Genomic DNA, 13,434 nt, shown 5'->3' on the forward strand with positions numbered 1-13,434 from the left:
TGGGAGGTGAAATACTTGTGTGCACTGTCTGACTCAAGTTCAAATTGGACTGAAATAGCCTAATTAATTGTTATTACCGGTGTAGGGTGTACACATACCGTAGTAGACCTACTAGGTAGGCTCTTCACTAATAAAATAATTCGTTTGTTTTTTTTCCTCTTTCGTTTTTTTCTTTTGGCTTTCACAATGCTGTAGTGTAGCCTGTAGTGTCACGGTTGCTCGGCAAAGAAATAACCAATCACGGCGTGCCCGGCTTATCTCTCCGGGCTATGGGAACCATTCGGGTTTTTCACAATTATTAAAGTTGACGCACAGAAGCGGCTCGCTTTGTGATTGGTCGGAACATCTCCGCCCCTCCCTCCCACTAGGTAACCGAAGCCCCGATATTTTCCAATAAGTCGATCTACAAGCCCGTGTCGCTTGGGTTGTAGATCGAATTGTAGGCTTGTAGATCGGCTTCTTTCCCCCTAAAGGAGCGCTTTAATGGGAGTTATCTTTTCGGGGGGCGGAGTCGAGAGGAGGAACAGCATCATATATATTGGAGCGTTTTGTATCGGCTCAGGCTGGTTTGGTGTAAGGTACATCTCGGTTGGGAGTGCTTTGCTCTTTTCGGTTACTGGGCTGCTGAAAAACCACACCGAAAGAGCCGAGGGAGAGGGACCCGAGAAAAAAGAAGGAAAACACCTCTGAAGGGGAATAATTCAATAATAAGACTAATTTAGCTTTACCAATTAAAAGAAAAAATGCCTTCTAAAGACGACGATGGAGGATGGAAGGGTTTTATCTGGAATTCTGAGAGAGGAGAGTTCCTTGGACGCACCGGTTCAAGTTGGTGTAAGTATTGCTGGTTCTAAAAAAGGTTTAAAGGTTAAAAAAAGACAAGTGGGAATTTAAAAACCACGTAACGAATGGAGGGAGTTTGCGGTGCTGGCTGGTGGGGATGCGCTGGCACGTTCATAATTAAATAATCATGATAATAATAATAATGATAATAATAGCTGGAGGAAGAAAGCGCGTGTTTGAGATGAAGAGACGCGCGCCTCCTCTTGTTTCATTCCGAGAGGCGAGACTGAGCCACCTGTTTGATTTGACTTTGCTGCATTTCGTGATATGTTTGATCGTGGACTGTGTGTGTGTGTGTGTGTGTGTGTGTGTGTGTGTGTGTGTGTGGGGGGGGGGGGGGGGGGGTGGAGAGGGGGAATGTTTTCACATTGATTGCACATGATGATTTGTCACCGGTGGGGTCTCACGTATGATGCGTCTTCTATATGACACATGGATCGGATCCGTTGTTTTATATAATGTCACTTGCAGCCTCTCTGCATGCCCTTGGAACCACGACGTAGCTTTTCTTGATCGCACAGTTAAATGAAATGACTGGTGTTTTTTTTAGTATACTGTATTATCTATTGTTGTTGTTTTTTTTAAACAAACAGCTGTGATGTAACAGCCAAGGTCATCGTTGAAAAAGGGTTGTGCGTGTCTACTGTCTAGTGATTGTAAATTCAGCGTGCATAGACGGTGCGCATGCATGGAGGGGGGGGGGGGGGGGTGCTGATGAACTGCGGCACGCACGCACGCATGCATGCACAGAGAGGAGAGGACATGATGTGTTTCGTAATGTATGGACCGTTGTTAAGATGCTAGGCTGTTTAAAATGACGCTGTGTAACAAAGTTTGTCCGTTTCAAATCACATGATGATGGCGGGGTGGCGCAATCAAAGGGTTAAAAATGCATCAAAGTCCAAGGTGAGTCAAGGTGATTTGGGGGCCCTGCTTGCTTGGAAATGGAGAGAGAGAGAGGGAGAGAGAGCTTCTTGTCTGTGTGTCTTCTTTGGTTTCTCTGCTGTGATCAAATGTCAGTGCTGCAGAATTGATTAACTTCTATATAGGCTATAGCATTTCTCTGGTTTCCTCCACCGATGCCATCCATCCAGTCAGGCAGGCCTCCTTTCCATGTCCCAAAGTCACACAGACGCACGGACACAAAAACACACACAGGCATTTTGGACAGTGTCACTGTAATGACAATGCATGCTCTGAAAGCGTCCAAAAGAGTCCAAATCGAATGGTTAGACATGGGTGTATTAATTAACAAGGGAATGATTGCGACTTCAAAATGCCTAGAGTCAGTCAAACTTGTGTGGAACTTTTGTCCTTCCGAGGTCAGCATGAAAAATGCTGATGCGTTCATTGCCAAGTCATGCCATGCGCAATGATGTGCGCACTGGTGCCCAGAGGACAGGTAGCCTACTCTGCAGTAGTGGCCTAGACCAGTTTACCCCGGCTGAATTTCACTCAGTTTTCAGACTTGGTTTTAGTGTAGACCTATCACCTGAATCCATTTAGCCTACCTTTTTTATTGTAATTTAATTGGAACAGGATGGATACAGGATGGCAAACAATTGTAATGTCATCTGGAAAGCAAATAATTCATTTCTAATCATAATGGCACTCACAGCCAGGGAAGTTATTAGCATGACATTGGGCACGGCAGATCCACATTGTGTCCATTAAAAGCGAAACATTATGCATTTATTTAATAATTTAGCCTTGCATCTGACTACTCCCATGTCCTAAAGGATAAATCGTCCTATGAAAGTTACTGCTGTGCATAGATATGACCCTTTGACATTGCCCTGTGCATACGGTAGCTCGATTGCTGTGCATCTGACGTCGGATGCTTGCTGTAACTTGAAGTCTATACAGAATATTATGTCAAGTGGTGTAAAACGTAGCTTAGAGGTTTATTTTTTTTTTTAATGACAGTGCCCTGGATACACGGATGTGGAGTTATAGTTTCGGGTGCACGTTTTCACTGTCTCATCCCTGCAAAGGTGAAAAAAAACAATGGCTGCCACTGTTGGATGATTTGAATGTGAAAGCTAGCTCTGTAGTTACCCCCCTCCATGGTGGAGACACACAAGCCCCACTGTTTGCATCCATTTTGCCTGTAAATGATCCTTAAGCCTGGACTGGCCAGTTGCCAGCTCACTTCATGTCAAGGAGACTTCGGCACTACTTTACTCTACCTGGCTTAATTAATAGAAATGACCATGCAGTATGGCTTTACATGGCATTTGTACAGGTGCATTATTGCCAGGCTGGCAATAATTGTGGTGGTGACTGAGCATGATTTTGGTAGGTTCATTTTTAAATGAGTTCTTTCCACCTGTGGTACCGAGATGTACATATAGGTAGGTCTACTCGTGGCAAAGTATTCATTGACTGTTTTAACTGACATGATAATTTAAATGCTCTCAAACTGGGGTCCCTATTTTGGGCATGTCATGAATAGACTTGGCATTTTCAAATTGTTCAAAAATAGATAGCAGATCATCAAGCTTGCGACAAGTTGTGAGCTTGTCGATCTGCTATTTCTGCTATTTTTTACACATTGAATACGTTATTAACAGTTTGTGGGGGGGGAGCACAGGAAAGTACAGTTCAATACAAGAAAGCACTATGGCTTGTGTCTTTCATATTCAGGTAATCTGAAGGCATGCCAGGTATGATGAAGTAGCCTATAACGGGGCTTAAGTGGTTAAACTAACGGAAAGTAATTAGATGGATTAAAAAGTCATGTGTGTCCGGGTAGCTCAGTCGGTAGAGCACTCGCCTTTCGACTGCAAGGTCATGGGTTCAATCCCGGGCACTGCCAGCTCAGCGTATGGGCAGCAGTGGCACGGCTTGATGTCGTGCGATAAGTACTGGGAGCTGTTGCGCTCCACCTCAGCATTCCATCTCCCAGGGGTCTAGCGCATCGAAACGGGGATAGACTTCCGCACCCTGGCTGACACCGACAATAAGCCTCTGTTACTTACTTCTTACTTAAAAAAAAGTGATGTCTTATTGTCTTGTAGTACTGCAATCTGAAGGGTGCAGATAGTTTGTGTGATAACAAATTTACTATGTCTTCACATGTAAATCTGGGGTACTTGAACGGCATTGGGTCATGTTTGTCTAACCAGATATGCGGCTGCAGAGATTGTGCAAGGCAGGTGCTTTATCAGCAACGCTGCTGTTTGTTGCACAATAGGAATGTATGCCGTGTAAACTTTAGCTTAACTTCACTGGCCGTGTGAGGGCCATGGATGAGTGTGTAATTCTTCATCGGTCACTACTGCAGCATTCAACTGTAGCCACTTATCTACATATCTCCGCCTAGTGGTACGACTGATATCTAAAGTAAGTGAATATACTAAGACGATTCAGATAAAAAATCACAGAACCAATGCAAAGGCATTCATATGGGATGTTATTAGCAGGATTGGTTTTCATAACGGCATATGTGAGCTTATGGCAAAACGAGATCCATAAATGCATGCATGTTGCAGATATGTGTGCACTACGTGGTTCCAAAGCGACGTCATATTCCCATCCTCTTCCTTTTGTCATTCACCACCATGTGTTAATGACACATCCTTAACGTTTCTTTTTCTGCAGTTAAGATTCTGATATTCTACCTGATCTTCTATGGATGCCTGGCTGGAATATTCGTCGGCACCATCCAGGCCTTGCTGCTTACCCTGAGCAATTACAAACCCACTTGGCAAGACAGAGTCGCACCACCAGGTAAGGAACACACACGGAGCCTCTGGTACAGTTTGTCTTGACAATTGACATTGATGTAATTTTTTGTGCTTTTTAACTGACGATAGTTTGCTTAAGTCCTCGTTTGATCAAACCATTAAGATTCCATACTGGGCCCCAAGATGTTTAGAATGATATACCTGTAACCGTGTTGTGGGCCATATCTCCATCTTGACTTGGATGTTTCAGCGCTTGCATTCAGCGCTGCTTCCCTGTGTGCACACTTTGCTATGCCTTTACCACAGGCAGGGGCTTGTCGGATGAAAGCTACCATGTGTAATGTATAGCAGGGTCAGCGGGGTCACTGTTTATGACTCCGCAACAATTGAATCATCGCTAGAGACGACACGATCTGAAGTGTTGGCTGTGGCAAATGCAATTTATTTCTAGAGGAAATTGATTATGGGCAAACAATATGTATGCAAGCCCTGGCTGTTTATTTTATTTTTTCTAGGCCAAGTTTTGCCAATGTCTACAAGTATGTTTGCCTTACAAGAGCAAAGGGAGGGGGTTGGTTAAACACAATCTTATTGAATTTCACACTTAAACAGTCTAAAGCCAGTGGCACAGCAAGATAGGAGTGGAATTCACACCAGCACGAACACCAGTTTAGACCACAGTGAGTGAGTGAGTCCATACAAACAGAGGCCCCTCACAAGATGGAGGCCCCGATTATTAGCTGATTTCCCATTCAAACTGTCATACTCTATGTAAAAGCGTTCACCTAATTGACCATAGTCACTCACACGTAAGCCATTTTGGAACTTGGAAAGGGTTTCCCACCTATAGTGCATAAATGGTGAACCTTTGGCGAAAATGGCTATTCTACAAGCTCACGTGTCGCACTGTGACTATTAGATGTGTGTGTGTGAGAGATATGGATGCTTGAATGGCTGTGAGGTCAATGGGGTGTTGGCGGCCGAAATAGTTTTGATCGCAATGCCAAATGTCTGTGGCTCACTCTTAACGAGAGGCCTCTCCAATTATCGCCGATGTGCCCTAAATATTGTGGTTGGTCAGTGTGAGACATTTTATTTGATTTAAGTCTCTTCAAATCTTAGTTGCTTTGTTTGTTCAGATAAAATATGCCTTTATTAATCCCTGGAAGGACATTCAGGTGTCATAGATGCAACATCTAGATCCAACGGAGATTGGAGTAAAGGCCTATTCATAGTCTGGTTTTTCGGTGGTGAGAAGGGCTGGAGCGGTGGCGGTGGTTTGCTCTTCACCGCGGCTCGTGACGTCATGTTGTAGTTCGGTGGTCACCTAACCACCGAAAATCCAGACTATGTATGAGCCTTAAGTAGTAAAAACTAAAAATGATGAGCTTTGATTCACTTGATATCTGCACTGGCTCTCTGAATTAAGATATGTAGAATCTACATCAATTAATATAATGTACAGTCAAGTCACAAGTGTAGTGTGTAGAGTTTGGGTTCGGTCAATGTCATGATTATTTCATAGAATATTGCATGAGTGCATAAATTGATGGGAATCCGCAGGCTAGATTATTATGCAACTTGCCAAAAATACAACCCTTCACTAATGGGCTTGTAGATAATGCCTCACGTTGCCTTTGTGAGTCACTTCCCCTTTTTCAGAGGGTGTGTGTGTGTGTGCGTGTGATCACAATGAATACGTTGGAGGGCGAAGAATGGTCATGTGTTCTCTTCTGCTCTTCATTGGTTGGTTGATGGGAAATCGGCTTGTGTTTGATATGTCTTGCTGAACCCTTTCACATATGTCAAACTTTCTGCTGAATGTTGACAACCTAAACCAGGGGTTTCCAACTGATTTTGACGCAGGGACCACCATCCTGACTAAGAGGAACCTGGGGACCACCACTATGGTGCGTGGTGGGTCCATCATAGACCCACCCCACACAATAGTGGTGGGGGATTCATGAACCACAGGGAGCTGGAGAAAATATCTATAATATCAATATAATATTTAATAAAATACAGTGATTTTGTTTAAATATATGATGGAATATGATTAAGGATTACTGTGATTATGGTAAACTCACATTTTATATCACACACACACACCATACAGTAAGAACTCCTGTAAGTTATAAAAAATAATAATAATAATAATTTTTATGCATGGCCAGGGACCACCTGCAATACCTCCGGTTGAAAACCCCTGACCTAAACCATCTACAAACTGAGGCTTAGTTGACTGGTTTGTGTGTGTGTGTGTGTGTGTGTGTGTGTGTGTGTGTGTGTGTGTGTCCAGCTACACCAACTGATGATACGGCGATCATCTATTTTCTGTGAATATTCCCCCCCAGAATAGGGATGAGAGGGTCCCAAGTGGTTAAACCTTTGGTTACTTGGCTGGTGGTGGGTTGTGTGCTGTCAACTCGTTGGGTATCGCAGTAACTTGGGTCTGTTAAACAGATGTGACTTGCTTCAGGAAACATCAAAGACCTGACAAGCAGACAATGGGGGTGAAGAAAAACACTTTACTTGTTGAAGTCCTCCATATATTTTATTTATTTTAAGTTTCCTGTGACCATTATGAACCCTGAGTGACCTGTGAATGGGGCAGGGTGTCTGCCTGATGGGGACAGGGCGTGGTGTTCTGTGTATATATATTATTCTACTTTGACCGCATAAACACTGTAGTGTCATCCCTATTCTGGGGAGGCAAACATTCGCTGAACATAATCGTAGGCCTGCCACAATTGTTACGTCTAATAGCAATTATTTTGTCATAATCGTAATTTTTCGTTTCCATATTTGACTTTTTTTTTAACTTTTTTTTTTTTATATATATATACACACACAGAATATACAAATAATGAATGTCAGTCAATTCTTTGTAGTTATTTGTCATATCTGCCCTGAGCATTGTTTTATTACCAAACAAACAGAAATGTATTCTTTATTCATATGATCCAATGTTCAGTGCCACAAACGCAATGTCAACTTAAATTTGTAATCGTGATCTACTGTAGTAGATCGCAGTGCAATGCGATGGGAGCTTGTCGATCGTCTATTTTCGTCAAAGAGATTTGGTGTTTGGGGGGAAAAGGATTGGACCTAGCGAGTGCATTACTACCATCGATATCATCCAAGCTATTATGTCTACCTCTTTTTAGCAGATAATTAAATGCATCTGTTGGATGGCAGGTGTTGTTTTATTTAACACTTCTGACTGGCAAGATGATTAGTTATTTGGCAACACCTGTGTGAAATACCAATAGTATAATTCATAAAATGCTTTCATATAGCCCACTCTTAGTCTTAGAATAAGCTTTTTCCTATTTTTTGGTGGCCATCTACAGGCCGGCCATGCGTACTACAGCTTTCCCTTGAATCTGGAGCAGTTTACTTGTCTCGTGTATAAAGCATACATAATTAACATAACCACAATGTAGACGCAGGAAAGTTTTATATCGTTTATAAACTTGCGCGGGGAACAACCCGAGCCGTCCTCGTGTGGCAAGGGCTAAGGTTGAAGTGGTTGAGGATTGTGGGGACCTTCTGATGTGGGGGTAGCATTTGTGAGTAATTGCCTGTTTGAGCATCTCAAATGCCTGTGCCAGCATAAATGGAACATACAGTAAGGGTCTTTTTTAGGACCACCATTGTCATGTTAGCAGGGGGGGTGTGGGGGGCTCAAGCGGGCTCAATCTGCATCAGAGAATCCAAAGTGCCCTCCTCCTGCAACCATGAATGCATTGTCATTTCTTGAGGGCAAAGTTGCTTAAATCCATTCAAGTGAAATAATAACAGTAAAACTGCCAGTGTTGGTTGTGTTGTGCTGAAACTAATTGCACCAACCTCCCCATGTCCCCCCACCCCATGACTACTGTACTTGCAGGCCTTTCACACACCCCACGCTCTGAAAAAAATGAAATTTCCTTCAACACCAACGATCTGGAGACCTACATACCTTATGCCAAGGCCTTGAGGACGTTCCTGGCCCAGTACGATGAGGACATGCAAAAGGACCAGATGAAGTTCGAAGACTGTGGAGGTATATAGATGTGTGTGTGTGTGTGTGTGTGTGTGTGTGTGTGTGTGTGTGTCAATAGCATGGCAGATTAACATTTTGGCACGCAAAAGTGATGGGTGGCCGGACACAGGTGCTGAACGTCCCCCGTTCACTGCCGTGGTGTAAAAGAAAAACCCACATGACATAAAATGTCGTCTTCCGTTCTCTAATTTCGGGAGGTGTAGTTCCAGACTATATAGAGTTCGGAGATTGTGGAATAGTTGTCTGGCTACGTGAGACTATATGCATGCAAACCTTCAAGGGATGACATTCGTACAAAATTACAAAGGATGATATACATAGAAATATGTACAGTGCACACTTTCAAGAGTTGATCATAAATGCACCAATCCCAGTTTTCCAACCTTGAGGCAATCCATATTTTGGGCATGTCACCTTTAAAAAAAAGAAAACTAAAAGTATATGACAGAGTCGAAAGCTTTCAGAAAACCCATAGAGGAAACGGTCAGAAAGCTTGCCACGCGGTTACTTGTATGTTGAGCATAAATGAACCATTTCTGACCTCGTTCTTCTCTTCCCTTCAGAGGACCCTGGCGACTACAAGCACAGGGGGGACATGGATGTTGACATTGGCGTCAGAAAGGCCTGCCGTTACTACAGGTCCTGGTTGGGGCCCTGCTCAGGCCTCGAAGACCGCGAGTATGGCTTCAAGGAAGGCAAACCCTGCTTTATTGTCAAGCTCAACAGGATCGTCAACTTCCAGCCAAAGGTGAGTTCTTAATCCCTGCAAGACCCGGATATATTTCTACTTGCAAAAAAGAGATTTCAACCTTACTACTACTTTGTACTACTAGGACTTTGCATAAAACTTTATTTTTGTACATGATTTCCTCTGCAAATTGTATGCACATTTATAATACTTTTTTAAATAATACATTTATAATTTACATCTTTCACAATAATACATCACAAAAAATATATATTACAGGCATTTTACTTACTTTTTTCAGGGTTAAAGGTCAAGGTAAAACAATCCAGAGATTTAGGGCTGTTTATATGCAAATATCATGACCAATGGCATTGCAAGACTAAACAATGAACATCAATGCTGATGTTTAGGTGAAAAAAGAACGGGAACAAAATATATGAATGAATTAAAATATAAATGGTTGTAATGAATGCGATTCCATACCAGAGCCATGTCCTATGCTGTAAAATGTAAATAATTGGCAGAAAACCAAGAATAGAAATGAGTGGGGCCTAACCTTGAAATGTTTCATTTTTAGCCTCCTTCCAACAATGAAAGCATTCCTGAGGACGCTCATTACAAGGTGCAGCCCAACGTCATCCCCATCTTCTGCCAACACAAGGTATGTGGGTATAGCCTGTTCCTTTCAGCTGGGATCACAATGTATGCCTTTTTTTAGTAGGTGTGTAATGTTGATACATTGCATATCCGTCCGGCCGCATTTGGCTCGACCTAAACCATTGAAAGAGTTTGTTCAACAAATCAGCCTAGAGAACGCAATCAACAGGTGAGGGTTACCTGCCCCCTCCCACCCCCATAAGACACACACACTACTTCAGTGAGACACTGTGATTCACACCATGAGACTGGAGAGACCACCAGGTCTGGTGTTCACTGTGAATTATTGGTGCGATGGCAAATATAATGACAACGGTATGTTGTACATCTGCTCAAACATCCCTCGTGTGTCCAACACACACGCACACTCGTGCACGGAGCAACACGCACACTAAAAACATTCCCACAGCATGTATAAATCACCACAGCAATCACCACATGTATTGCCCCAGATACAGTATGACACACTATTCTGTATTGGCCTTGAACATGCTTATTTATTATGAAACCATGTTACACTATTCCATCATGAGCCTGTTAGAAAAATGGAATTGTTTGTTTTGTTACTTGTTTATAGCTACTGCATGAATTATTTTATCAAGAGCTGTTGTTTTATATGCTGCGAAGTACAATACTTCAGGACCGGGAACGGCCAAGCAGGCAAGTTTGCCTGTTTGAAGGGTTTTGACTACAATGAGCTGCACAATTGCATGCTTGTACAGTTTAATTATCTTATGTAGATGATTGCAGTGTTATATCTTCTGTTTGTATTACATTAGGAATGTAATATAAAATTATTAAAGCGTTTTTCTCCAACTTTGTGTCTTCTTCTTTCGGCTAATTCCTGTATGGATTCGCAACAGGAATTGGCTACTATTTATCTATTCCAACTTTCATGTTTGTACTGTCTATTTTTCTTTTGTAGTTTAAATTTGTTCTGTGTAACTTAACTTATTATTGAATTTTAAATGTAACATTAAAATGTAATAAAAAGGCTCAGTAAAGTAAAGTAAAATTACACTTTGGAAGGGGTTTGGGGTTGTAACTTAAACATTTGGCAAGATATCTTCAATCGTTTTTCGGATTTAAAAATATCCCCGTTTGCATTGTGGAACGGGTCTCAAGCACACAAACAAATGCAAACATTGGATTCATGTTATGTGACAAATTATCAATTGTAATAACTTTGTGTTTCTGTGTGGCTATTCTGAGAGTGGGTGTTTCTCTGTGGTTATTCTGAGGTGGGTGTTTCTCTGTGGTTATTCTGAGAGTGAGTATGTTGTGAATTTAAACCTAGTAGCAAGATCATCTTCTGCTAGTCAGGACTGACTTGGTGAAGACCAGATAAAGGCTGGCTGTTAAAACCCTTCATTCACAGCTTATCCTGTCAACGCAGGATGTCACTTGTGCAAATGTTTATGTATATTTAAGTCTACATCTACAATGTTTAAGTGAAGGGCTCACCAGAGAAAGCAGTGAGATGGAGGGTGACACTGATGAATGTTTGTTCTACAGTACGTATTCCACCTTTTAAATTGCAAAGCAAAGTAACTATTGTTTTTGTGCAACCCGGCAGAGAGAGGAGGACGCTGGGAAGGTGGGACAGATCAACTACTACGGCATTGGCGGCGGCTTCCCCATGCAGTATTACCCCTACTACGGCAAGCTGCTGCACCCCCACTACCTGCAGCCGCTGGTGGCCATCCATTTCACCAACCTCACCTTGAACCAGGACATACGCATTGAGTGCAAGGTCTATGGGGACAACATTCACTACAACGAAAAGGACCGCTACCAGGGACGCTTTGACATTAAGATGCACATCGGCACTGTATGACCATCGTCGGCACCATAGCACTTTCTCTGTACCCCCCCCCCCCAACTCCCTCCCTACCCTCCCCTCCCTCCCTCCCTCCACCGCCTCCTCCACCACCGCCTTCCTCTAGGTGACCCTTTAACCGCGATGCGATTACAAGAGGTAATGAAACGTAACGTAGGAGATGTTTTAAAACGAATGCCGGGGGGAGGGAGACGATAGATATATTAAGTTAAATCACGACTAGTCTTGAATAAAAGAAAAGAAAAAAAGGAAATATAAAAATCTCATTGCAGGACCGATACTTAAAAAAATCTGTCTGCTTTCAGTACCTAGCTTCTCTGCTTCTGTCTAGCGTTAGGTGTAATTTACAGGAAGAGTAGCAATAGCGTAATGAAGAAAAAAATATTTATTCTACTGTAAATGAGAATTCCACGAGCCATGGGACATTGTTCATTCATGACTGTAAATTGTAATTCCACCACGGATGTGTAGCGAGCAGTGTTCCTTGTTCCTTTCCGTAGATTTGCTGCCTAGTGTGGTTTCGGTATAAACGTTTTGGAGTGTACAGTGCAGTAGTCGCAAATATGTTTTCGTCCTTTTCCAAGCCATGTGGTAACCTGTTTTTCTTATGTGAGCAAGCTTCAGCAGTCACAGATGTGTATATACGTATATATATATATTAATGTATACATGATTGAAAAAAATATTTTGACACGGTACGTTCTGATCTCTTCTGATCTGTGAGAGAAAAAGGCTGCACTCCAGGGAACTTTATTTTTTTTTCCGTCTTTTAAGTCTAATCACAGGAGAATGTTTTAACTTTTTTTAACTTTGTTTCCTTTTCTCTTCTAAATCACTTAATGTGGGGTAGGGGATTTTTTATTACTGTTTCATGCTTTTAACCTCTTTGATTTCTATGTTTTATTCTATTCTTTTCTTTTTTTTCTTTTCTTGAATGTAGAGTTTGTGTGTCCAGTCCGTTAGGCACTCAAGCCCCTTTAAAAGCTAATAAGTGGCAGCGGTGCTAGCAAACTGCTTTTTAAAGAAACCTAAAGTGAAATGATTGTCATTTTTTGATGGATGCATCACGGCATTGTGGTGTGACTTTCTTGATGAATGTTTTTAGCCATTTAACATGGTGGAAGAGTTTTATATTTATGCAGTTGTACTTTTTTTTTTTTTTTCTTTTGCAGAAAAGTGTAATGTATAAATACAATACCAAAGTCACTGGGCCAGGGGTTGAGGAGAAGCTGTTGTCAGAAGCAATCAATGCAGTCCTCCGTGTTTTTAGGATCTTTCGTCGATGTTAAGTGCTAAAAGTCAATGTCTAACATCAGTCAAGTTTTCAGGAGTTCATCCACTCTTGTCATTTATTTAATCAGTAAGAAACAAACTGAAATAAAATGAAGAAAATTAAAGGAAAAGTAATCCTGTGCATTTATTTATTTACCTTTTGTAAAATGTGTAAGAGAAGGGAGAACACTTGGTTCTGACCTCGCACATTGACATGACATACTATTAGTTTGACTGTCATTAGACCGACACCCTACACAAAACCCTAACCGCAAGCATGGTGCAATGCATGTCGGACCAACGCATGTCTGGAGCGACGGGTTTCCTGCCACCTAGTAACAGCCACGTGGTTTTAAAGCCTTGATTTTTCTTTTCACTTTCTAATCATAAATGTTAC

The 13,434-nt window shown here is 42.0% G+C and overlaps 1 protein-coding gene across 1 annotated transcript; it reads left to right on the forward strand.

The window, feature by feature from the left end:
* The first annotated feature begins 549 nt into the window (after window positions 1–549).
* On the forward strand, window positions 550–13,168 carry LOC310854214 (sodium/potassium-transporting ATPase subunit beta-233-like). The gene is made up of 6 exons (XM_083758763.1): window positions 550–834; window positions 4,447–4,575; window positions 8,425–8,580; window positions 9,144–9,328; window positions 9,846–9,929; window positions 11,502–13,168. Exons 1-6 carry the CDS (start codon window positions 744–746, stop codon window positions 11,760–11,762), a joined length of 906 nt encoding a protein of 301 aa, XP_083614889.1. The 5' UTR covers window positions 550–743; the 3' UTR covers window positions 11,763–13,168.
* Window positions 13,169–13,434: the final 266 nt, after the last annotated feature.

The sequence above is a fragment of the Protomyctophum parallelum genome (assembly GCF_964188405.1).
Source record: "Protomyctophum parallelum genome assembly, chromosome: 23".
NCBI classification, from domain to species: domain Eukaryota; kingdom Metazoa; phylum Chordata; class Actinopteri; order Myctophiformes; family Myctophidae; genus Protomyctophum; species Protomyctophum parallelum.